This window comes from Struthio camelus, chromosome 3, assembly GCF_040807025.1.
Source record: "Struthio camelus isolate bStrCam1 chromosome 3, bStrCam1.hap1, whole genome shotgun sequence".
Classification (NCBI taxonomy): domain Eukaryota; kingdom Metazoa; phylum Chordata; class Aves; order Struthioniformes; family Struthionidae; genus Struthio; species Struthio camelus.
The window spans coordinates 24,661,730-24,688,076 of record NC_090944.1 but is presented as its reverse complement, the minus strand read 5'-3'; the positions used below and the strand labels follow the sequence as shown (position 1 = coordinate 24,688,076).

General features: G+C 45.7%; 1 protein-coding gene and 1 long non-coding RNA gene across 4 annotated transcripts; one reads left to right on the top strand and one right to left on the bottom strand.

Annotated features, from left to right (window-relative positions):
- Window positions 1-183: 183 nt before the first annotated feature.
- On the bottom strand, window positions 184-10,101 carry LOC138066685 (uncharacterized). Of its 2 annotated transcripts, none has more exons than XR_011140058.1 (3): window positions 9,956-10,101; window positions 6,636-6,759; window positions 184-6,097 (listed from the first exon to the last, which is right to left on the bottom strand). It is a non-coding gene; the product is annotated as an uncharacterized lncRNA (long non-coding RNA). The 2 variants fall into 2 exon arrangements; XR_011140057.1 differs by lacking the exon at window positions 9,956-10,101 and adding an exon at window positions 9,797-9,869.
- Window positions 9,144-26,220, top strand: KLF11 (KLF transcription factor 11). Of its 2 annotated transcripts, XM_068937199.1 has the most exons (4): window positions 9,144-9,369; window positions 12,226-12,480; window positions 13,834-14,827; window positions 16,952-26,214. In XM_068937199.1, exons 1-4 carry the CDS (start codon window positions 9,328-9,330, stop codon window positions 17,254-17,256), a joined length of 1,596 nt encoding a protein of 531 aa, XP_068793300.1. In that variant the 5' UTR covers window positions 9,144-9,327; the 3' UTR covers window positions 17,257-26,214. The 2 variants fall into 2 exon arrangements, with proteins under 2 accessions (XP_068793300.1, XP_068793301.1); XM_068937200.1 differs by lacking the exon at window positions 9,144-9,369 and having other exon boundaries at window positions 12,240-12,373; window positions 16,952-26,220.
- Window positions 26,221-26,347: the final 127 nt, after the last annotated feature.

Here is a 26,347-nt window from a genome sequence, read left to right as displayed (position 1 = left end):
TGCTTTAAGTCTGGACTTTGAAATGCATGCAGGGCTTAATCTAAGAGGGACCTGGTGGGAGATATTCCTCTGAAATCTGTCTTCTTACTGAGGAGATGTGATGTCACATGCAGCAAAGAGCTGGGTATAACAACCTTTCACTTGTATACACTGACCTTCATCAGGCTCCTATTTATAGCCTGATGAAGCCTCCTACTTGTTAGTAGCACATGTGGACCTCATTGGGGCTTGGAGCCCTGCTGTGCTTTGATGCTGTACAAATAGGCAGGTGAATATGGACAACATCCTAAAGAATCTGGTATTGTAGGTGTGACAAGATCTTCACGCTGACTGCTAGGATAGCATTACAAATTCCACGTGCAAGGCCACCTCTGGGTACAGCAAGTCTGGTAAAAGGCTGTGTGGTATTTGTCACCTGTAGCAGTAAGCGTGAATGATGTCCACTGTTGCTGAAGTCAGTCTCCAGTCATACAGGACGTCTTCCCAGCACCCTAACGCTGCATAAAAACACTTCAGAGTTAATAAAATGTGAAAGATGATTCATGATGAAATGCATTTTTGCACATAGGCTTGACACATGCTCAAGCAAGTCGTGAGATGACCAAAAGAAAGGAACATCCATCAACGTTGCTAATGCTTTAATATACTGTGTGTCAGAAAATATGCTTGGGTTTAGGTAACAGTAATATCGAGGTCAACAGAAAAGGGAAAAAGATGAAGCCATGCATTTATGCAGAGCAATAAATAAATAGTATTCCATTTTTATATTTGCTGAACTTCAAGAAATAAGTATTTGAATCCATCTTCCATTGTCACTAAAAGAAGATCAGAACACAAATAACAGCAGTGGAAAAAACAGGTGGTACATTAGAGTGAGCAGATGGTACTCTATTGTGTCATACTTATTATTGTCGTTCAATTTATTATTTCTATTATGGTGGGTCTCCGGAGGCTCCTTACCTGTAATCAATATTGGTATTTTTTTTTTTAAATTCAGTAAACATTATGTTTCGCATACTCTGAAAAAATCTGTTTGAATGGTGATTTCTCTCCGTAGTTCTGCCAGGTGCCAAGAATGTTTGATGCAGTCAATATTTTTTTCAGGTAGAAACATGTTTTTGGAAATTGGTAGCATGTGTTTTTTCCGTAAGCATCCAGGGTCCAAAACAAAGTGCAAAACAGTTTGCGTGACTGTTTTCTTTTAACACTTTCTTTTTGCTATAACCTGGCCATGTTTCCTTATGATATCCTGGCTGCTTCCCCATTGCTTGGACACTGTGCTCAAACCACTCATCTGTGTACTTAAAGCTTAATCTGTTTGTGAAACTGAATACTCTGCCCTACAAAAGATGCAGGCAAGGAAGAAGCAAACTTTTATGTTTACTAGTTTGGGATGGATGAAGGGGCAGTATTTTTCCGTCCTCTGTGTGGGCAAGGGTTGCTCTTTCACAGCCTGTCCCTGTCAGTGACCATGTACACAGTTTGCTCATAAGGACTGGGGCTCACCGCTCAGTAGGCAGCAGGGGGATTTGCTGTGTTATTTGATATCCCGCCGTGATGAACTAGGTCTCCCTTTCAGCAGCTGTCCCAAATACAGCAGGACAGTGTGGACAGACTATGCATTCCTATTCTTGTTCTCTTTTATGTACTGCTTAGCTTTTTGTTGGCCTCTTTCAGCACATTTGTAGCACATCCTTTCAGCTCTATGTTGTTGCCGGCTATGCTGATATCTGTAAATACAGGAAAAGTTAAACAATGGGAGAATACTGAATGGTCTCTACAGCTTCATCTGTTAGCTCTCTACGAAAGCAAACAATCAGTCAAAATGTTGTTCACACAGACCCTAGCTATCAAGCTGGACCAAAGTCCATGTAAAATACGGTGCATTTAGATTTGATTTTGCATTCAAATTTTATTCTAATGAGAAACATTCCTGTTGGTCTGTCTGCTCCCCCCCCCCCCACTTTTTTCCCCCTATTCTTCATGGATATCCCTTATATAACTCTACAACGGCCTTCTGTAAGTCTACAATTTCCACCGAGGCTGGCGTGTTCGCTCCCTAAGTGAATTTCTTCTGTCCTCCTCCCCACAGTCAGAGTTGCTACCAGCTGTTTCCATCAGTTAATATTATGCACAACCTTACAGATTGTTTCACTGGTTTGGCAGTGGGTGACTTCTCCGTTGGCTGGCATTTCAGGCGATTAAGCATATTTCTTGTCAATCCAGAGCCACAATGGCTCTCAGGTTGCTCCATCCCTACCGTATGCAGAGGAGGAGGGAAAATGATGGGAGAGACACATCTACACATCTACCAAATCTTTTGTTTCTTCGGATGTATTTTCTTATCTCTGCTGTATGAGAGTTCTGACTGTGCTTATACGTATTTTTTTAAACCTCCCTATCAGTTATGCTATATATATTTGCTACACTAGTCTTCTGCTGTATTCAGCCAGGCCAAATGCTGCTGCCAAATTGCGCTCTCTAACCCTAAAGATACACCCAAGACAACTGCTTTGGTCTATTTTTGGTCTGCTGGTAAACATTAAGAACAGAGTCTGAGCCCATAATCTTCTGCTCTCTTGATTTGTGTTGCTTATTGTAGTCCCCTTTATAATTATCTGCAACAGGGGAATGGGGGAGAGCTGCCCATGGTTGTTTTCAGATTATAGTTTTAAATATTTTCCCTCCTACTTGCATGCAATGTTTGATTCTTCTGTTGTCTTCCCTGCCTTTCTAAAGGATAAGATAACTGGAGCAGAGCTTTCTGAACCCTCCATTGAAGGAACTTACATCTGCCCATTCCTGTATCAGAACAAGGACATTGTCTATCTTTGACAAAGAAAGCTTTTCTCTGAAATATTTGCAAATGGTTTGAGCTAAATGGGCCTTTATAAAACCGAATGGTACTCAAGAGGGTCAAATCCTGAGGATAATGGAGCACTAGCAAGCATGCAGGGGCAGGCTGGCAGAGGAAAACTCTGGTGGGCTGGGCCCTGTGGTCACTGCCACAGCTAGGTATTGCAGGAGCACCAGGGTCCTGCCACCATCCTCTTTTTGTTTCAGGCATGTACTTTTGCAGACTCACCCAAGCTTTTCAAAAAGGAGTATTGAGGATGTTTGGGTTTTGTTCCAGGTTACTTTTAAATAATTCCCTTCCTAATGATGAAACATATATTCATTGACAGAATCAATGACAATCAGGACATACAATCCCGACAGAAATTTCAGTAACAGCTTTACCTGCTTAAGTCTGCTGTTCTATGAAGTGCTGGTGTTAGCTTCAGGAGAGAAACCTCTGCCAGCACGGATTACCCTAATATACAAGCTATTGCATTGCTAAGGAAATTGTGCTATTGCATGAATTTGCGGGTTGAAACATACAGGAAAGCCCATGGATGTAAGCAGAAATACGACAACGTAAGATTAGATTAACTGCATTAATATTCACCTTAGTATAGCCTAGGAAAAGGAAATAAAAAGGGGAAGAAGACAGGACAGATGAGAAGTTCTAGGATGCTAGGTCTGGGCGATTTGGACTACATGGGGTTCAGATCCAGACTCTGTCGTTAACATCCAACGTGAAGGTGCAGGAGATGCTCTTTCCCCATCTATAATACTGGTACGCTAATACTGCCTTAGCTGGCAGCAGCAGAACAAGACAGACTAGATGATTTTGACAAGTGCTCTGAGGATTACATTAAAAACCTTAGTTGCCATTTTTAGCTCAGCAAAGGAAAAAGTCAACCACGTTTTCTCTATAATGCAAGTAGGAGTACAGACTTGTAGCATCATTTCTTTCAACTGCAACGTCTAGCATCTATAGACTATAGAGGAGCCCCAGTTTAGCAATTTATGCTTTGGGACTCTCTGAACGTGTCAGCACAGTCTGGGGTATGTTACATGGGAAATCATCCAAAGGCATGTGGCACAAGGAGAAGTGATGTAACAGCCCCTCACAATCAATCCGCTTCCCTGCTATGGTTTCTTCATTGACAAACTTTCCATCCTTCTTTCAGATGCTATTACTCAACTAAAAATCTGTGCTGTAAATGACTAAGGCTGTGTGTGCAAGTGCTTTAGGAGAAACTGCATGTGTTTCAACAAGCAGAAAAGAGACAACTACAATTGCTTCTGAACCACAGCTGAACTGAGAAAAAGGCAAAATAAAACTGCTAAGTATTTTCATACTTTTATAATTTCCTAATGTTTTCCTCCACATGAGAGAGTTTGAGTGGCTATTGCCTTACAAGGAACAGCCACTGATTTATATTAAAGAGAGGCTGTATCCTGTACCCCCCCCGCCTTTTTTGTTCGGAACACCACCACACTTACTACTCACTGAGTGACAATATTTTCCCTGAGTTTCTTTCATTCACAGTTGGCCAACTGATTTACTTTTTGAATTTAACTAATGTTAAAGCTGGCTTTGGGGCTCGAATTATTACTATTTTTATTATTATCATAATGCATAGGACTCTGCCTCACGGATTACAACTCCAGGATGGTAGGTACCACGCAAACACAAACAGAAACTTGCAGCCTAGGTAAAACACAAGAAATGAGGCAGAGAGATGTAGGCTGGCCAGGACGTGAGTACAAGGAAATGCTGAGACAATTTTGGTCAGCTAACAGACACTGGTCTCCCTGGGCCAGCAGCCCAGCCACTGGCAATTCACTTCACTTAGCAGTCCCAGGTGAAGCTTTAGGTTGCTTAAAATTATACTGTGCATTTGAATCACCTTTTCACAGAGATGAGCTCATGTTAAAAAAATATATATTAATATCCAAAATTGCTGGTGAAAACTATCAAATAGCTTTCCCCGCTGGGCCGACAGCTTTCTGGCTCACTGCTGATTGGGTTAGCAATACACTCAGAGTCGATTCCCTCAGTACTTAGACAAGAGCAGAACACAGTATCTTCAAAGCTCCTGTGTAAGCACTTTGCCAGCACTTTCAGGTCACTCTCCTGTCCTCCGACCGGGCCCCAGGAATGTCAGTGCCAACTACTAGCAGTTAGAATTGGGTCACTTTGTGGATCCTGGCTGGGGAAATGAGATTGGATCATCTTTCAGACAACTGGAGTAGCCTGTGCAAATGCATTTCATGGGTAGGACTGATGGGCCTGTTAGCCTGCCCCCTGCTCCTTTAACTGACTGTGAGCTTCATTCAGTGACTGTTTAAAGGAAAATTCATATGCAGTCCTGGCAGCAGGACCAGCATGGCAAGTCTGCCCTTTGCCTGCTGAAGACCATGACCACTCAGCTGCAGAGGCAGGACGCCTTTGGCTGTTGAGGGCCCTTGAATTTTGTGTCCTTTGCTGTGCCAGGACGTGGTCACTCAGCATTGTCTAACCACCTTACTCGTGTCCTGCTAATGCCTGGGGAACTAAAGTGCCTAGCTCAGTGCTATAGGTTTCTGTTCAGGAGCTGGGCACGAGCATCTCAGCTGGTGCAGAGATGACGTCAAAATACTGACACTATTTGCTTAGATACAGCTCTTTCCCTCTCCCAGTCATTGTAAATGACTTCTTCCGGGGAGCAAAAGCACCAAGTTAGAGAACAAAGCACCTAAGGAGGCCACTCATCTTCCAGCGCCAGGCCCGAGGCACCTACCAAAGAGAGGGTGGCCCAGCGTATAAATGCAGAAAACATAAAGCCCAGGAGATCGTGACAAAACAGCTTCCTAAGGAAGGGGTCAGACACCTTTCTGCTCAATTGATGAGGTCATGGTTGAGAAATTGTTCAGAAAGAAGAAACTCACATCCAATGAGACATGTCTGAAGGAAGTTTGGCTTCCTGTGCCCATTGCAAAAGGGGTAAACAGGACAGATCCTTTCTTATTTTAACCTCCTGTTCATTTTTGTCTTTCATGTTAGAGCTAGTTACTGCTGTTAGGACGAAAAAGTACTTTAGGTATAGAAAGCCATTTGGCCAATGCCTTGATTGCTCGTTACAAGCTCCAGACAGGAAAAACTGCATGTGGCAAACTCAGTATGACCTTCTGGGGTGAAAGGTTTGTAGATCCACAAGCTGCTGTAGTCCTTGCAGCACAATCACAGCGTTCCTCCTCAAGGGAGATGGTAACAGGAGGCCTGGCACTGGGAAAAAGAGATTAGATCAAATATGGGAGGCATGGGGCAGAGATGCAAAGAAACAAGTGGAACACACTGACAGATGAGCCAGGGAGATCATTTTAATTTGTTTTTTGATGGGACTGGAAAGTAGTAATACTGACACCGGGGAAGCGACAGTCCATGAATTTACAATAGTGAAGGCCAGAGATGAGCTCGGAGTGGAGTTTTAGAAATTATGTGGATGGGGGGAAGAATCTGGGTTTGGAAGAGCAGTGAAGGAAAAAGTGAGCCCAGGGGTCAAATAAAGATAATGGGGAAAGGAGACAGAAGATTTAGGATGAGCCCCCTGAGTCCTCCACACTGATGAGGAGGATGTTACAAGCCTTGAGAAACTGAGGAAGGAAAAAGTAGAGATAATTCAGCAAGAAAAATGTTTATTATTGCGAATGTTTTGTTTGAGTTGGCAGCAAAGCATCCAAGGGCAGCCAGACTGGGAAAAGGTTAGCATCATAAACAGTTGTCTAAAACTCGGACCGTGCGCCCTTGATCCTCGATGACATACCACAGCTTGTTGCTGTGCCTCTGGGCTCCAGTTTAGGATGCTTCCATTGCAGCTCCCTATGCCAGGACTCAGTTTGCAGGCTCTGCAGGCTTGCAGTGGCACCTTATAAATTATTTCAGGACACCTTTGAAGAAATGTTTGAAAGAGGCAGTTAGCTGGAATTTGAAGCAGCTCTGCCAAGCAGACAGCTACCCTTTGAATTGGAGATGTTTTTAGCCTGTGCACTGCAAATATCTTTCCCTAGAGTGGCATTTCTCAGTTTTATTTTCCCACTTCTGTAACCTTTTAGCTCGAGGGCTGCTGGCCTGGCCTCAACACCTACAAATGAAATATAATCACTTAAGAAAGTGAGAAACTGGAGCATGTGCCCCACTGTTTCTTCAGAGACAAGTCTGGAGACACCTTCCTGACAGTGAGAGCTTGCTGAAGGGCTTTACCTTGCATCCCCCTCCTCCTCCGAGCTTGATCACTCTTTCCAACCCTCTGCACATTACAGGAGACATCAGCCCAGCACGAATTTCAGTCACGAGAAGATCGAGTTTCCCTCTTTGATGGCCAGTACTGTCGGGGACAGGAGCTCAGGTGAGATAGCCTAAACTGTCGGCAAACTTATCAGCCCTTGCAATTTCTGCAGAAGCCTTGCAGAGGATTTAGGGTTTTCATTAAAACCCCACATCTTGCTGTCACCTGGTGACTGATGAGTTTCAGCTTCCATTAAAAAAGGGAGGAAGGAGTTAGGGATGAGAAAGTAAAAAAAGAAAGCATATACATTTCTTCTAATCTTGTAAGCTCTTGAGCCATTGCAATTTGAAGATTTGTTAAAATGTGTATCATTGGCAATAGCACCATGACATGATCGTGGCAAGGACCTCTTGCAGGGACCCCTTGCGTAGGGACACTGGCCCAGAATTAAAGGCTGTTCCTGTTAGGCCAGGAAGGGAACGACACAAACCCAGACGAGTTCAGGTGAATTCAGAGCGGTAGGTCAAGGTGCCAGAGAGGGGCGCTAAGCGGGGGGAATCCCGGCAGGCATGCCCTGCTCCTCAAACAAGGCCAGGGGAACGCAGGAGATGCGGGAAGCAAAAGGAACGGAAACAGATGTCACGCAAGTCCCCAGTGCCCACTACAGTGAAACTTTCATCTCTCTGTATTGTGAAAGTCCAGCTGGGCCAGACTGTCCAGGAGACCGACAGGAGGTCCCAGTCCATTGGGTCATCTCCACGGAGGAGAGCAGTTTTGCATCGCCGAGCACAGGATGAGACGAGAGCATCACTCAGACCCCGCTGCTCCCCACCACTGCCCCACTGACTGGCAGAGGACACAGCTGCCCTCAGTGGGGTGACAGGAATAGAGCGCCTATTGCCCTGCACAGGCATCGAGCCCTCCTGGAAACCCACTGCCAGGCGCTGCTGACCTCCAGCGTGTGGCATCATGGTGGACGGTTTAAACTGACCACGCGACCCTGCCACAAGGCCTCGCGCTCTCCCTGCTGCTAGCTGCGGTGCCTGTCCGACCCACAGGGCCCGGGCACAGGACATTAAACTGGCAGGGTGCTTTCTTGGTGGGCTAGTTTCCCTTCCTGAACCTGCCACTCAAAGAAAAAAATATATATATTAATGACCCCTTTTTGAGGGGGTAGGGTTATTTTTAATCCTGGATCTTTTCACTGATCCAGTTTGCTGATCTGGATCTACATAGTCAGGCAGGAGGCCCCATTTCTAAGCTCCACGCTGCAGCCAGCAATTTCTTTAACGAAAAAGAATTAAAGGAATGTACAAATCTCAGAGAAAAGGATGTTTCCAAAAAAAGTACGGGAGACAGCACAGCCTGCCCTAGTTTATTATCCCTTCTAAACTGCATCCCAGCTTTTTTGGTTTGTTTTTTCAAGATGGCCTCTGCGCCCTGTCCCGGACGAAGTGCGCGTTCGCCTTCTCCCTCTGCGGTCGCTGCCCCGGCCCCGGGGGCCGCAGCGCAGCGCGGCTCCCTGAGGCGTTTTCCCGCCTCCCCCGCGGCGCGGACGTGCTCGGCCGGGCTCGGGGCGGGGCCGCGCGGCTGCCCGCGTCCGCGAGGGCAGGCGGCCGCCGCCGGGCCCGGCCCGGCCCGGTCCGCTGGGCACTGCCGGCCCGGCGGAGCCCGCGTGCCGAGCGACGCGGCACGGCGGCCACGGCACGGCGGCGCGGCACACCCCGCCCCAGCCCCAGCCCCCGCCGCGCCGCGCCCCCGCACGGCATTCCCCGGCCGGCCGCCGCCCCGCCCCCCGCGCCGACCTTTCCCCTAGTTTCCAGCGCGCGCCGCGCCGCGCCGCGCCCCCCCTCCGCCCGCCTCCCGCCTTTCCCGCCCGCCGCCGGCTGGGCCGCCGCGGAACGAGCCCACGCGCCGCCCTTCCTGCTGGCAGCCCCGCGGCACGCTGCGATCACGCCGGTCGGCGCCGCTCATTGGCCGGGCGCGGGCCGGGCCGGGCTGTGATTGGTGGGGAACGGCCCCCCCTCCTCCCCTCCCCCCCGCTCGCCGCCCGCGCTGTCTGCTGCATGGAGTATTTCGGAGCGGTTCCCGCGGCGCGCGGGCTGCTCGGCTGCCGGCCCCGCGGGCGGGCGGGGGAAGGGGAGGAGGCGGAGGCGGTGCCGGCTGCTGCTTCTGCTGTTGCCGCCGCCGGCAGCCTGGTCACATCGCTGCCGTCTGCGGGAGCCGCACCATGCACGGCTCGCCCTGCTCGGAGATGGGAGATGCGCCCGCGGTAAGCACCGCACCTCCGGGCTGCGCGGGCGGCACCGCAGAGCCTCCGCACGGGCGGCGGGAGGGGCCGGCGCCCGCCGCGCCGAGGGCAGCGCGGGGCGAGGCCGGGCACGTGCGCTCCGGCGCCGCGGCGATGGGCGGCGGGCAGGGCAGGGCAGGGCAGCGCCGCGCGCGCCGCGAGGCGCCCGCCGCCCCCGGGGACCGCTCCGGTAGGAGCGTTACCCGCTCGGGGAGCGATTAGAGGGGGTGGGGGGGGTCCCTTGTGGCCGTTACCTGCCCGGGGCGGGGGGGCGGCGGTCCATTGGGACCGTTATGTGCTCGGGTGGGAGGCTGGCGTCCGTTGGGACCGCTGGCTGCTGGGGATGGGGGTCCGTTGGGGCCGTTACCTGCTCGGGGTGGTGGGAGTCGGCATCCGTTGGGACCGTTACCTGCTCAGAGTGGGGGCGGCAGTCGGGGTCCGTTGGGACCGTTTCTTGCTCGGAGGCGGGGGTCCGTTGGGACCGTTTCCTGCTCGGCGTGGGGGCGGGGGTCGGGGTCCCTTTGGGACCGTTTCTTGCTCGGGGGTGAGAGTCCGTTGGGATCATTACCTGCTCGGGGTGGGGGCGGGGTCCGTTGGGACCGTTTTCTGCTCGGCGTGGGGGTCGGCTGGGACCGTTACGTGCCCGGGGGAGCCCCGGCAGAGGCGCGGGCCGGGAGGCCGATGTTTCCCCGGCTCACCTGCCGGGGCGGGCGGGCGGCGGCCGTGCGGAGGCGGGGGGGAGGCATGGCGGGGGCTGGCCCCTTGCCGCCGTGCCCGCCCCGTGAGCGGCGCCGCTGCGAGCCGGCCGGCCGGCCGCCCCCGAGTGACATGAGGAGCGGGCGGCCGCCGCGGGGGCGCCCCGCCGCCCCTTCCCGAGGGTGGCGCTTGCTCGGCCGTTTGGCGTGGGGGAAGCGGGGCCGCCGAGGAGAGCTTCCCCTCGCCTCCTCCTGCCTGCCTTTATTCGCTTCCTAGCTAGGGATAAAGGGGGGAAGGGGAAAGGATCCAGGCCGGAGCACTGCAGGGCTGTGGGGGATCTCCCGTCCGCCTGCTGCCGGTCCCTGCCCGAGTGCCTGCCAGCTCCCCCGCTGTGCCCCGGCACATAACGGCCGCTGCAGCCGCGGCACCCGGCGGGGTGATCTGAGGACAGGCGGTCAGGCGTGGTTAGCCGTTTCCCTGCCAGCAGGGAGAGCCTAGGCTTGAACGCTTGCTTTGAGAAGCGTTTTCCTCCCTCTTCCTCTCCCTTGCACAATGTATTTTGTTCATATTTCTTTAGGGAAAAACTGGTATCCTGAAAGACAGACTTAAACATATTGTCTGCAGTCAGACTTTGAGGGATTCTCAAAGGCTGTGTGGCTTCAGTGCAGAGCCTCACATGGTATGGCTCCTGTATGGCAGACGGTCTAGGTGTGTAGGCTACGATTTCTTGCTCTCATTCCCTTTTTCATTATTTTTCAGTGGAAATGCTTAAAAGTCTTTATCAGATCAGCTAATCTCTTAGATTCCTTATTTTAGAATGCTTTAACCCCTTGCTGCCCCTAGTCTTGACCTCTCCGTGTTTGGTACCTCTTGTTTTAGGTGAAAGACCTCTGTGGATGCAATATTAGCATTTTTGATCCATTGTGTTTAAAATGTTTGCCAGGGTACATCTCTGTAATGGCAGTAGTGTCCCGTAGTAGTGTATCTTTGTGACACTCCTGGGCCAGGATTGTTCCATGTTACTTAACACCTCATGTCAGTAGCAATATCTCATTGACTTCACTGCGTAAGCGATGTCACCCAGCAAGTATAGTTCCTTGCAGGGCTTTTGACCATAAGAGTGTGGTGGTGCTCACTGCTGCTTTTGTAAACCTTTTGTTGCAATATATAAGCACTCTTTATAACAGTGTGGAGTTCAAGAACCGTGGTCCATGCTTCTGAATCCCAGCTTTTACATCTAGTTGTGTGTATGTAAAGACTGAGGAGGTTTGGATGCTTAGTTGAGACTGAAGAGGGGGCAGAGCAAATAGTGAAAAGTAAGCATGTGAGTGATAAATGAACAGCACACCATGGCTTTGGGTCACTGCCATATGCACTGTGAGGGCTTTGTGAAGTTCAGGAACCTTTTTCAGAGAGAAGTCAAGAGTTTTGCATGCATGTCTGTGTGTACCCCCCCACACTAATTTTGTATGATGCTCCCATTTCTAAGCAAATCAATACAATTAAATTTGTTTTCATGTTAGTGATAGTACACTTAGAGATATCTAGGACCTATGTAGTATCTTACTTGTTTTAAGATACAATACAAATAATTAGTCTTTAAAGTGCCGTGAGGCTTTTCTTCCTTCCCCCTCACCCCAGTTTCCCTATTGGTAAAATAAGATTAAAACGCTTTGCAGAATATGGTACCCCGAATCAATGGCAGAGCAGGGATCAGACCTTAGAGGACTTTAGATTGCTGCTAAATAACACAGTCTTCTTTTTGGTCCAGGGAATAGCTTTGTCTAAATAATGTTAGAGGTTGAGATTCTTTCTTTTTCCTTCTTTCTGCTTGTGTGCGGGCGTGGGATGTGTTTATTCACAGCAACATAATCCAGGAAAGTAACTCTGAAAAACTGAACTGCGTGCTATGTGTATCAGTTCCTTTCCTTCAAGTCACTTTTTTAAACAAGACTAACAGGGATGGGGAGACAAGCTGTGCTTTGGTTGAGTGGGAGGGTGAGAGTTGAGCTGATTGCTAAAAGTCTTGCCTCAGGCATGGGATCTATTGCAGATGACCTTCATCATGAGCAGACAGTTCGTTGGTAGTGTCATCTTTGTTTTCTGACTTGTCCTAACGGCCAGTAATCCAATTACCTTTAGGTTGACATTGTGGACATCTATGAGTCTATCCGGGAAAGACAGCGTCATGACAGCGAAAGGTCTACCTGCAGTACCTTAGAGAAGAATGACATTGAAGCTGTTGAAGCACTTGTTTGCATGAGCTCCTGGGGTCAAAGAGCACAGAAAGGTGACATATTAAAGATAAGACCACTTACACCCTTCTCAGATTCGGGTGATTTCACAATGCACACTGAAGCTACATCTGAATTACCAAAGGATTATTTATCTACGCTGGTAAGAAAAACATGAATGCAAATAAATATGCATAACATTTTGACCTTACATCCCTGCAATGTTTTAACTTAGCTGGAAAAGGCATTTGACTGGCTTCTGGGTCCCTATGTAGAATAGATACGGTATAGCCAGCAGTGTATGTGTATCAATACATAGAATATTAAAGTATCCGTTGTTGAGTTTGGATTTTTCTGCTGTCTCCTGAATAGTATGTGCGGTGCTTTGATCTCTTGTTAAGACTAAGTGGGAAAGCTTTTACCGCCAGGGTATTTACTTGGACAGGTGTGCTGAGGAAGCTTATTTGGATGGTTATTGTAGTTTTCTTGGAGTATTTTGAGTAAGAAGAGAGTGGCAGAATGAGCCTTAGTGACTTGGTGCTCATTTACCTGCAAGGACTATAAGAAAAAGTCTTAATGACATTTGACTTCACCCTAATTCTACAAGAGAAATCATAAAAACTAATCTTTTTTTTTTTATTTCATAATGGTAACTTGTGCTGTGTGTTTCTACATGTAGTCTGTTGTTTCTCCAAAGTATTGCTCTACAGTTGCTGACTAATGTCAGTTGAATCACAATTTTTTTTTTTTGTTTCAATTTATGTGGCAATGAAAGAAGATATTGAGAAAAGGCTTTATACCATTCAAGTTTTAGAAGGTTAAGATGCTTATTTCAACCAGTAGGCTTTTAATATACAAGTATGTCAGGAAACAGGAGAAGAGAGTAGAGGAGAAAAATTGAAATGGGATGACAGCTGGCTGATAGGCGGCTTTTATCACGCTCCTGTCTCTTAGTATTGGAACTGTCTCTTGAGCAGCGTAGGAAATAGGCATGATTCTTCAGTGTCAAAGAAGGAAGGAGATGTGGTAGCAGCAAGAGAGCACGGAGAGAAATGGATAAATAAGAGAAAGGAGAGCGTTTCCAGATGTGTTTATCTCAGAAGTAGCCGTCAGCTGATTGAATAATCATTAATAAAAGATCTAGGACTCAATGGAAGTTTGAAATTTAAGTCATTATGTATTGCTAATCTATTTTCTGTGAACAGCAGAGAGCTCATAGCGTCTTAATAAGCTGCACTCATTACTGGGGAGAAGAAATGAGAGGCTTTTTGTTTTACAGTGAGATGACATGCAACGTTTTGTGCAGGTTTACATCTCTATCATTGTCTTCCTTTTATTGGTAGGGTTTTGAACCTGTTGAGAATGGCCATCAGATGAGCAGCGTATGCTTTCATCAGAGTTTCTCCACTGTGCAGGCTTTCAGAACTTTGTGTGGGGGAAGATGGTTTCACTTTCACAGTAAGGGTGGTGGATAATTGTCCTGTAACATTGTGCTGTTGTATTTTCTTTTTTGCAGTGTATGACCCCTCCACACAGCCCTGACTTTGTTGAGATATCAGCTGCTATGCTCCTCTCCTCACAAGTCACTTATTCCAAACCAAGGACTGTCATGGCAAACACAGCTGCCTGTTCAGTCACATCTGCGACCTGTGCCTCTCCCATAACCAAGCCATCCGTTATAAACATGGAGAGGCAGTGCAGTCAGAAGCCAGTGATATCTGAATCCTTTACCCCTCAGCCTTGCAGGGCAATGGTGACAAGTGTGATACGTCACACAGGTGACAGTTCTGCTTACCACCGCATTCCTGCTGTGCAAGAGAAGACAAAGGTAACTTCAAGCTACAGCAGTTCCGAAGACTGGCGTGGAGCAGATGATCGAAGACATTCCAGACTGCCACAGGACGCATGTGCTGCTGATGGTGTAATTAACAAAACCTCTCCAGTACCTCAACCTTATGCGCATGACTCCAGTGATATTGTGACCAATAAAGGACAACTACCAGTTCGGCCTGTTTCACCACAGACCCACTTACCAAAGAATCCTGAGAGCGACTTGCAGAAAAGAGCTACCCTGGGGACACCTGTTCCTGTTTCAAGCCCTCAAGTTCTCTGTCAAATGATCCCTTTAAATGGACAAAGCAGTATGATTAATGCCTATGTCAAGCCTTCAGCTCCAACAGTCTCGACTCCAGTCAAGCCTATTTTACCACAGACAACTCCCCTTTCTCAGCCTGTACTCATGGGACCTTCTGTGCCTCAGGGGACTGTTATGTTGGTTCTTCCACAGACTGCTGTCACACAGACACCACAGTGCCCACAAACAGTAATGACTGTTGGGAGCACCAAGTTACTGCCCCTTGCTCCTGCCCCTGTGTTCATAGCTTCTGGTCAAAGCTGTGCCCCCCAAATGGACTTTTCTAGACGGAGGAACTATGTTTGCAACTTCCCAGGATGCAAGAAAACCTATTTCAAAAGTTCCCACCTCAAAGCCCACCTTCGCACCCACACTGGTGTGTAAGAGGACAAGTCCTCTGTTGCTATGACTGTTGCTTGCATTGGGGTGTTGAAATGCACTGTTTTTCCAGGGTGGGTGGGGAGGGGAAGAAGCAGGTGATCAGGAAACATCTGCTTGTCTCAGAGAATGCAAGAATGTTCATTCTCCACGGGCAAGCAAAACAAGACAGACTTTGTTCTGAGACCTCAGCTGACCTGACAGTGTTAGCTGAATTTCATATGCTTTAGGTGGAGCAAACTTAGCTGTGTCGGTATGTGTCTCTGTGTAGATACGAGTGGAATTCTGACATTTGGAACTAGATCAAAGTGAATTGTGCAAAGTTTTTTTTTTTGGTTTGATTTTTTTTTGTTTTGTTTTGAGTATGGTGGAGGGGGTGCGTGTGTAAGCAAACCATAGCAGGTAGCTGGTCTTAATTCTGCAGGACAGTGAACTGCATATAGCTGAATCTTCTTAAAATAGTTTTAACGTGAGTTCAAAAAAAAGGTCATTTACTGCACATTGCTTATTCTAGAGTTACGTCTAGGCTAAATGTGCGTGCATTAAGATTTTGGGCTACTGTGTTAGGAGGCAGAGCTGCTGCAGGAACATAGTGGATCTATTCAGTTGCTTGCAGAAAGGGAATTCTAAAGGTAAATAAAAATGTAATTAATATGAATTGGTTTGCTCCATAAAACCTGTTTATTGTGGAGACAGTATAAATATGTTTTACTTATCCTTTTCCTGTGTTAGAGATCCTGTCATGTTAAAAGTCAATGTTGAGTTCTCTAAAGGAATTGTTCTTTGTTATTGAGGGATGAGTGTAGCTGGAGATTGGTACAGAGTAGCTCATTCAAATGTTTGGCTAAACTTTGCTTTTTCCTTGGCTTCTTTCCCTCACCCTCCCTTCCTCACCCCAGACAGCGTGGTTTATTAGATGTCAGCTTCTGTGTCAGGATTGGCATTAATTTGCTAGCTTATCTTTAAAATTGCTTTGGGAAAATAGCTTGAACCCTGAATGAAGCGGATAATTCTACCTCTGAGCTCCAATTTACAAAGGGCTTCTAGCTCTTGCTTCTGGTTAGAGAGCGCAAGTGCTGCAGGCTCCCGAATTTACTTAGCGCTGCAGGATAATCGTAGAGTAGGAACAAGGAACAAGGTGTCTCATTTAAAGCACATACTGCTGCTCATCATAGTGTCCCCCTGTAACACGATTAAGACTGTAGCCACGTACATGGGAGATGAAGCACACTGACCCCTCCCTAGCCAGTCAGCCTTACGAGATCAGTGGATAGAGGTGTTTATCTTTGCCTCCTTTCCTTCTGCTTATTGCTTAGCTAGGTGGCATTGTGTATACCAAGCGTGAACTTAACTCTCAATATGTGAAATGAGAAAAAAGTTCCCTGTGCTGCTTGCTTTCTGGTGGAAACTTATGCTCTGCTCCAAAGTGTTGTCGACAAACTTGGGCTGTGTGATATGTATTTATTTATGTTGAGGTTTGTGGGGGCTGCAGGCAGCGGATCTTGTTTAGAACAGATCTGATGTTACACGGTCATCCAGGATGAGCAAAAGTTAATTTTGAAAGTCTTCATGACTCCTTTTCATTCCTGGGCATCCAGAGCTCCTGTAACTGTCTCTTGGACTCCTAGGTGTGCGAGGATGGCAGGATAGGCCATTCTTTAGTAGCCAGTGACATGATGCGTGTGTGTAGAACTGGATCACTTTAGCAGGCCTCTGAGGCTGAATTCCAGACTTTTTTTTTTTCCCCCTACAATGTTAATGACACATAGCAGTCTGAGCCGCAGTCACACAGGAGGGATGGGGGCAGGGATTGCTTCTAGTTTAGTTAGAAGGTAACATAGCTTTAGGAATAATTTTTTTCATTAAATTTGTTTTTTGGTTACTTAGAAAAAATTGACTTGATTTAAAGAAGGTTTAAAGAGATGAGAGAATAAGTGAAAACAAAATATATGATTTTTCTCTAAAACTAGAATACAGCTTGTGGTTAAGTTAACGTTGGCTGCGCACATGAATTGTTCTGTGAAATTCCTCAGTTGTTGCAAGGCAGGGTGTAAATTAATTCTTTGATAAAACTGTAACATAGCATATCAAAAGTAAGCTGTGTTTCTTTAATGTTCTACAGGAGAAAAGCCCTTCAGCTGCAACTGGGAAGGCTGTGACAAGAAATTTGCCCGCTCAGATGAACTGTCTCGCCATCGCAGAACTCATACAGGAGAGAAGAAGTTTGCTTGTCCTGTGTGTGAGCGTCGCTTTATGCGTAGTGATCACTTGACAAAACACACCCGCCGCCATATGACCACAAAGAAGATCCCCAGCTGGCAGACAGAGGTTGGCAAACTCAACCGAATTGCCACGGCAGAGAAACCGAAAAGCAGCAATGCTCTGAGTATGCTCATCCCCATGCCGTCATCTGTCTGTCAGGGCTAGTGTGAGAAGGTACCTTCTCTACAAACTCTCTGGAAGTCAGGAAGAGCTCTGATTATGACAGAACTGTCAGTGGCTCCCCCCCCCCCCCCCGCCCCCCCACGTTTGTGCATACTTTAGTTTCCTTCAGTTTAGGTCCTCAGTTAATCATACCATGTGAGAAATCTCGCGAATCTTCCCTCAGTCCCTTCCCTGTCTCTTTTCAAGATTTGGGCAAATGCAATCACCAGCACTTCAGGAAAGCAGAACTCTTTGGAAATTATTTTGGTAATAGCTTAAAAAAATCACTTGTAATGCTTGCTGTTAATATTTTGAGGGACAGTAAAACAGGGTGATTTTTAATTTTTATACTAGTATTTTCTATACCAAATATATTTTGTATTTATTCGTTTTGGTCTTGATATGCAGGCAAATTACTGGCCTGCATAGTAGAGGTGTGCAGGGTGAGACCCAGGGTTTTGGAAAGTGCTTTTCAGTAAGCTTGAAGAATCACGTATAGTATTTGATAAACTCTGGTTTTGGGGGTTTTCACACTTCTAGATCCTGATCCTGCAATGGGCTGGTGCTGTTAGACCCTCATTGCGCAGGTGATGTAGGAAGATTGAGATCTAAGTGTGTCACCTTTTAAAAACACAGAGTAACTTTATTTTTTGGAAAAGAAGCCTTGAAATCTTCAACTGTTTCTGAATTCATACTCTGCAAGTGGAAGCCGTTGTGACTTCTGCTAGAAGTTTGGCATACTGGGCATTCCAGAGTCCGCACTCTACCTGAGCAGAGTTTGGAGGAGCCAGGCTGCTCTGGTGGATGTAGCAGCACAAATACTCATTTAGAAGCTTTGACACTAAAAATTATGCTTTCCTTTCAGTCCTGCTAAACCAGCATATCAGAGTCTACTGAAAAATGCAAAAACGGCAAGACAACCCGTGAATAATTAGCAGGGTCTCTGTTTATATTATTTTGAATGCAGGAGAAATAGAAATTTTTAAGTTTTTTTGTGTATTGTGGATGCTTATGCACCTTACAGGAAATTGTTCAAGACTTCCATTTACCTGTATCAAAAGCACCAGAAGTACTATTCTTTCTTGACTTAAGAAATAGCCACCATGTCAACTTGATGATGCTCTTCATGTGGCCTTATACTTCTCCACAGTACTTTTGTATGCAAAATCACCCTTTTCTATTAAATGAGATATTCTCCCTGTTTAATGGATTTTCTTTTACACCAAGTGTAAATATGCCTAAAAAGCAAAATCACTGGCTGCAGGAGTGCTGTGTTGTAATGGCATAGTATGAGTAATAAAATAAAATACCCGTAGCACAATCAGACTGCTCAATTTCCGTGTTGCAGATAGATACATATCTGTATCTATAGCAAGCTGACAGTAGAGCTGTAGTGCTGTCAGGTGCCGGGTGTTAAACAGTTCCTGTTGTTCTGCTGGGAGACAGCACCATCGTTGCCAGAACAGACATTAAAAGTTCACTAACTTAATGAAATATTTCTGTATAGTTTATTCCTTCTGGACTCTTCATGCCTTCAGTTACTCCTACACTGAAGCTCAGTTAGGCTGAGCACTGATGAGAGCTCTTTTTTTTTGTGCATATGTAAAATGTAGATAACTAGGAATGCACTGTCTATTGCACTCTTTCATTGTTCTGGAAGCCTTGTTTTGTTTCTCAGTGTGTGGGTAAAGCGCTGTTCTCATAGGAATGGGTGCAGATTTGCTGTTCTTACCTTGCCCTCTGAAACCAGCAGAGGCCTGTTGTGGTTGAAAGCAAAGTATGTCCTTATATTTACAGTTAAGGCTCTTGTTATAATTATTGGTAACACATTTTCAAACTGCGCTAGAGTACTGTGCTAAGTGTGCTAAAGTTTGTGCCTGACCTTCAAAATGTGGGTGTTGTTCACTTGACACACATTGTCATCCCACTGACCATAGCGTATGTATCAGTGAGTGTGTGTGCATATGCAAACCCTGCTTTGTACTCTGCAAAGGGCTTGATTGAAACTCCTCTTTCTGGTGAAGTGAATGCTTGGAGTGTTTGGTTTTTTTGTCAGTATTCAGTGTCCCCAATTTGTGTGGCAAAGACAGACACGTTCTACTCTTCTTTGTTCCAAAGTTCCCTAGAGCAAGAAGAATGCCTTCCGGACACCATTTTGGCATCGTTGTAACTGGTGGGGAGGAAGGAAAATTTTAATAAGAGCATCCTGTCTCAATCTCATAGGCATTTAGACCTCCCCCTAACAAAACAATTTTTGGCATTTGAGCAAAGCTGTTTGGGAACTCTTGTCATAATTTAGTAAGTTTTCATGTTAGTTGGTTGCATCATGGGGAGGAAATGATGAAGAATATGGAATTTCATAAAAGTATGTATGGCATATGTATGTCATGATACAGAGATTTGCAACTCCCTGGTGTTAGGTTTATCTAACCTGTGATTCCTTACAGCCTGTTTGTGAGGTGTATGGGGTGTATGAGGTGTTGCCTCTTATCTGTATCTGGGACATGTAGGTCTCGTGAATGTGCGTGAATAACTAAGCCACAGTGTGGCTGTGTCTGCTCTCGGTTTACTTTTTTCTATTCCTTCTTGCTGTGTAAGGGTTATTTATGGATTAAGCATGACTGGGATAACTACTCCCTTTGCACTTTATTGCCTGAACAATGTTGTTCAGTCTTTTTATTTTGAGCCTATATTTTAAAGAAATGGAATCACATTTTTGTACTTGTTTTTAACTTTTATTAAATAAAAAGTATGTAATGTGGCTGTTTTTAAATCATAAAAAGACTTGTGACTATTCAAGTTTCATATAAATGTCCATTCCGGAGCTCTATAAATACATCTGGTTTAGGTTATGTATCTAGACTAGCGGAAGACTTTGGGGCTCACTAGTTCATTTACCTGTTTGTTTACCTGCAGGATTTCTTTTGATCCTGTTGTAAGTTGACCAGTGCTTGTCCATTCATAATTTTACACAATGCTTGTGTATTTGGTAGGATGTGTACATCACCACGATGGTTTGTTTTTTGCATGCCTTCTGAAAACAGGAGTCTTGAGGTTCATAATTATGTTCTTCTAGTATGACCTCCAGAAGTTAATCAACAGAAGGTAATGATCTGAGTACTACTCTTAGTGTTGTGAGCTCTGACTGGCATGAATGGTAGAAATAAAGAAGAGATGAGAATTTGACCCAAATGATGACTGCATTATCCCTGGTTCTTCCTGTTCCTGTGTACCTGCACTCTGTGGTGGGGAAGTTTCTCTGGCAGACTGGGTGTGACTTCTAAGTCTCGGGGGGGAAAAAGGTGTCCAGTAATGATGATGCACAGCAGCAGCAACTACTTGTTTGTTTGTTTATTTTTTTTTAAGTATCTCAGCTGTTCCATTCCCTCCAACTGGTTTCCAAATTGCAGCAATGCTTATTTCTAGCAGTGTCATGTTTTTAAAGGTCAGGTTTTGGCTTCCAGTAGATTACAGTGGTGTAGAAATAGGGATGGACACATAAGTGAAACTTAATGGAAGGAAAAGGGGAGATGGTGTGTGGGTACCAGCTTTCTACCACAGCCTTCGAATGCAAGGTGACCCAGTTTCTGTAGTCATAGTCTGTCAGAAAACTGCCTTAGAGCAGGGTCTCAAGGCTTTATCCCCACAGAAGAGCATGTCATTCTTGCAAGTGTTTGGAAGGTGAAAAGACAGCAGAGATGGATAGTACTACTTCCCCCTCAAGAAAACAACTGGAAGAGAAGGTTTTACTGCAGGATCAATGCTCTGAGGAAATAATGCAAACTTCTTAAGTTCTTCAAATCTCCCTAATGTTTTTCTCAGTCTCCTTGTGGGAAGACCTCCTATCTGTCTGTTTCTACTTCTATTTTTCTGGTAGGATTTTTTCCAAACAACAAGTTGTATCCTAAACAGCTCTCTTCTCTCTCTCTTCACCCCCACCACTCCACGCTTCTAATTTTTGTGTCCTTTCTCCATTAGTTTGCTTACACTGAAACCAAGAGTATAGCTTTCACGATTATGTAGTCATCTTTCTGTTTTTTCTCGTGAACCAAACTGGTCAGAGCAAAAGCCAGTAGGTGCGGTTACATGCACGTCCTGGAGTGGTTGGATGTCTTTACACGAGGGAGAAAAGAATTTGCAGCTGAGGAGCCTTTCTTAGCTATCACTGCGCTAACAATCATTGTGCAAGCAAAGTTCTTTATAGCTCACAATGATTCTAAAACAATGTAAGTGAATACTTTTTCTAAAGAAAAATGGATGTGCTCCCAAATGTTTTTCACTGATTTAACGTAACTTTTTTTTACAGTTAGATCAGCATTGCTTTCTTGTGTGTGTATGGCTAAGCGCTCAAAACCTTCATTTTAATAGCTTGCCTTATCTTACAAACTAATAAGCACTGATCAGTGTGTTAGGACACTGGAAGTGTGAATCTGTTCTTAAGCTGAAATATGCTGTTTTGTGTAGGCGGGTGTCACCCGTACTGCTTGGTGGTTCCCTATTTAGTGTTTCACTGCTTGAGGCTAAGTCTCTCCAATTCCAGCACAATCACCTGTGATCAAGGTTGATCTGACAAATTTTATAGTAGTGTACAGCCCTATTCTTGGGAGTCGCCTGATAACTCTCGGTGCTTCAGCACTTGAACTGCAATGGGTTTGTGAGTGTGAAACTGGGGCCTGAGCGAGTCAATTGGTACCCCACAGGCAGGGCTCAGCACTTGAACAGCTGCACAGATCTGCCTGGGTTTTGTTTTGTTGTTTTGTTGAGGCTAGACTGTGAAAATGGTGCTAAGCATACTGTGAATAAAGCACGTAGCACTTCATAGTTTATCTGTGATCTCCTGTGAGCAGGGTCCTGCCCTAGGGATAACATCTTACTTGAACTCACCTGCTAGGATAAATCTTCCAATCAGTTTTCAAGTTAATCTGTGAGGCCATATGTCTGTTTGCCTTCTGTTCACGTCTGGAAAAGCAGCTTAAATCAAGCAGATTTGTGGCCACAAAAAAGGCAAACTTTTCACATATGCAGAAGAGAAAATCATGACTGAAAAAATGGCAACATTTCACATACGGACTAAGGAAACGACAATTTAGGAGAACACCACAAAACCTCAGCCGTGTCTGTTCACAGTAATTGCAGTTTACTCTGTGGCATTGCCATCTCCACAGAAAGTATGTTAGTACTGGCTTGTTTTCTTTCTAGATGGTTTTTTATTCTGTCAAACGCAGCCTTCCTGAATTTTTGCCTCAGTCCTTGAGTGTAGGAGGAAATCAGGTAACAGTTACTTTTTGGATGTGTGTAAAAGGCCCTGAGTGCATCTTTTGTAACACTATTTAAAAAATTCAGGAAGCCAGAGCATGCCCTTTTCTGGGAGGATTTTTTCTAGATGGGGAAGACTTCAGGTTTTGTTGTTTTCTTTGCAGTCCGAGTTCAGTGTGATTGCTTTTCTGCTGGTTGTTATTGCTCAGATGAACTCACTTTACCCTGTACAAATAATTGCTGTATCCTGCATCCAGAACGAAAAAAGCTTCTGGGGCTAAACTCTGTGCTAACCAGCACATCCTCACCTCTGCCAACTGCTGTGGGCAGCTCTGCCATTTGTACAGAGTGGCTCGAGAGCTGCATCTAGCCCTGTGGTAGTGGTGCTAGTTCAGCTACTAGGAGTGCCCTATAGCACTGCTAGGCGTCTGCTTGGACAGGGATCTCAGGTTTGCTGGGTAGTTGCTTCAGCTGCTGGAATAAGCTATAGTTTTGCTTTAGAAGTTTTTAGCTGGGAGGAGGAGTATGTGAATGACTGGCTGTGGACAGAGTTTGGCTGAAAGCTTAGGTGGATTTTGATCCTGCCAGGAAGCAGGCTGTGGAATAACCTCCCTGGCGTGGAGGGGAGGCCACCCTTGCTGCTTGATTAAAAGAATGAGAGGGAATATATGACAATAGGGGACTGGGCATGATGAATCAGGGAACCATCACCAAGTTAGCTGCTCTGCTCTGTCAGCTTTGAGGTGAGATGCTGGCAGGTAGGCCTGTGCCTCACACACTGCAAAGGTGTAAAAGGACTGCAAAGGGGAGAAGGACTGGAGGTTTGGATCCAAGGGCCAGAGGAAGAATGTCAAGACCTCATATCCCAAAGCTGTGGGATGTACTACTGGGAGTAGCTGTTCTGTATTCTTTCCAGCCGTCTCACCCCAGCACGGATCAAATGGGCAAACCAACTCTTTTTCCCTACTCCAGTCTTCCTCCAGCTCCCAGTCTAATTCTTGAAGCTTTTAAGAGATTTGTCCCACTTGCAGCCATCCACTGGAAAGACAGTTCCATTCCTAAGACTGCTCGGTTGCCAGCCTGTTTTCTTAGCGGCCCTTTGGGAAAGAGCAAGCTTCACTTCTCTGGAGTTCCAGCTGGTTTTGCAGGTATTTGTGAAAGATTGCACATTTTCTGTGCTACTAAAAAAGCAAAATTCTTCTTACTCCTGTCTGGAGTAAGCTGGATAAGCTTCTACTGCACTACTAACAGCAAGAAAAGATATCTTCAGATTAAAAAAAAAAAAAAAAAAGTATTCCTGTATTGTAGCTACCAAAACATTTATTTGCACATGAAAAACCCTGAGGTGTGTGAAACCTAGAATATGAGTAAGTGTGCAAACTGGTTCTGTAGTTTGGGGTTTGTTTTTAAGATTTTTGATTGGTTGGGTAATTTTAAAAATGACTTTAATGCTTGCACTGATACTTTCAATATCAGACCCTTTCAACTGTAATCTTGTTGCATGCTAGTTCGGGAACCTTGTGAGCTGGCAGAAGTCATTAAACTCAGTTATGGAGAAGTGGCAAGATCTGTTGATGCACTAAAGAGTAATTTTCGTGATCAGCTGAAAACATGATCCTCATTAGTCCTCTCTGCTTTTTGCCTCCTTTACAAAATGTAATAGGAGCTATTTACGGACAGCTAGCTGGTCAGCGAAGTTCTCATATTTTTTTGATTGGTGCAAAATAGTGCATGTAGCTTGTCTTTCGACACTAATGTACTAAATTTGGCTAGAGTGCATGGCATCCCCGCTAGTATTAGTGGGGATTAATAGTGTTAGCTTGAAACCAGTGCTCACCTATTATATCTGATGCTGTGTGTATCAGACAGGAGGATAACTTCTGAAATGATGAACCAGATACTCTCCGGAAGTAGAATTCTAAATCTTTTGGGGACTGAAAGAAGTATTGGCTAGCTAATATCATTTTTGTCTTGTAAATGTTTGTTGTTTGACTGTTATAGCCTGCTGGCTACAGTGTAATGTCACCTTTAGGCCAAAGAGGAAATACAATGAAGATAAAAATAAATTCTCTGATAATTCAGCTGTCGCTGTTCACTACCTGATGAGGTGTGCTAGATCCTAAGTGATTTCCATAGTACAATAATCCTTTCTTTATTAGAGCAATAAATTTAAAGTTTCTTTTTGACGAAGAAATTAGTCCTAGACTCAGGTGCTTCTTCAATGTGACTATTTATCTGCAAAAAATCTGAAAATCTGGAGTGACCTATTTTCCCTGAACAAAGCATGGATCAAAAGTAAGGCTACATTTATACCAGCTAGTTAAACTTTGCAATAGTATCTTCCTAGGTACTGCAACATGTGTGGCCATCCTCTAGTTTTTGGCACAATGCTGGATGCAGCTTTGACTCTAGTTAGGGAGCATGCTGGGTCCTAGGCAGACTGGGGAGCCGATGGGTCTGGTGCCCATTGCCAATGGGCAGCTTTGAGTACAGTCACTACTTTTTCGATGGTAAGGAACTGATGTATGTGAGCTGTTCTGTGCTGGCTGGCTTTAAGGTCAGAGGACAGCACTGCTTGTGTTTATTTGGAGGGTACAGAGAATGGCTGACAGACAGGCCTCTTTCAACCCCAAACTTCTTTCTCTCACCTTTTCCCTGGGCCAGTGACTGCTCCAAGTGCACCCCCTTCCTCTTGGCTGCCCTTGTTCTTGTGGTGCTCCTTTTGTTTCAGTGATGCTATTACAATGTTAGCTGTGAAACCCACCACACCTTTATTCTGGGTGCAAAAACATGCTTGTCCTTTGGCTATTTTGCGAGCTGTCTGATTTAATAAAGGAGCTTAGTGGTTTGTTGTGTCTAGTCAAGAGAAATTTCTTTCAGCCTAACAAGAATATATTCAGCTTGGAATGTTTTTGTCTTTCAAAATTAGTCACTTTCTGAAAAACAGTTGAAATGCAGGCTTTACTTTAAGACAGCTTGAAGTGGGTTTTAGAACTGTTCGCAGGACCGGTTACCGCATACAGCCTTGGAGATGAAAACCAGGCTTGGGGAGGCAGGGCGCAGGTGAAGTCACACTGAAGACGATGACTCCAGTGTGAAGACCCTGGCCCCCGGCTGTGCCACATTACAGGACAGAGCCGGCACCATGCAGGAGGCCAGCTGCAGCGGTGGCAGGCCTCCTAATCTTGCAGTGCGGTCTGGCAGGAGCGATGCTTTCCTTCAGTACTGTTGTTTTACTGTGTTGGTGAAGGCCACTTGAGAGTACAGCAACCTGCTTTCACTGCCCTCAGAATGAGGAAGATGCAACCGATCTCCTTCAAGGTACCTCCCTGCATACACCAGAGACTCCTGGGAGCTCTGCGCAGGAAGGGTCCTGGCCTAAAGAAGGCAATTCAGATGGAACGGAAATCTAAAACAATATGATGATTAAACGCAAGAGAGTGTATGGAGTATCATAGTCGCCTACTGTGCCAGAGTCAGGAGATTTCCTGTGTTTTTCCTGTTCTCTATACAAGCATGTTCTATTCACCCCAATAGGTCTTTGAGAGCTGCTGAAAACTTAACATAAGCTGTATGAAATCTGGCTGTTGACTCCTGACACGGTGCAGAGAAATGAGCAGCATTTCTGTCGCAGTTCAGAGGTATTCATGTATCTAAAAATGACTTTTCCTACTGAAAAAAATAAAGTGCTATCATGTGAAGTTGTTTTTTCTGGAGGGTAGCAGGGGGTCTTACCGCAGAGGCACCAGCCTACTTACTCTGAGCTATGCAAGGACATCTGCTCTCTTAGGATGCTCTTTCTGGGTCACCAAGGCATAGGAAAGCCATGGCCGATGTA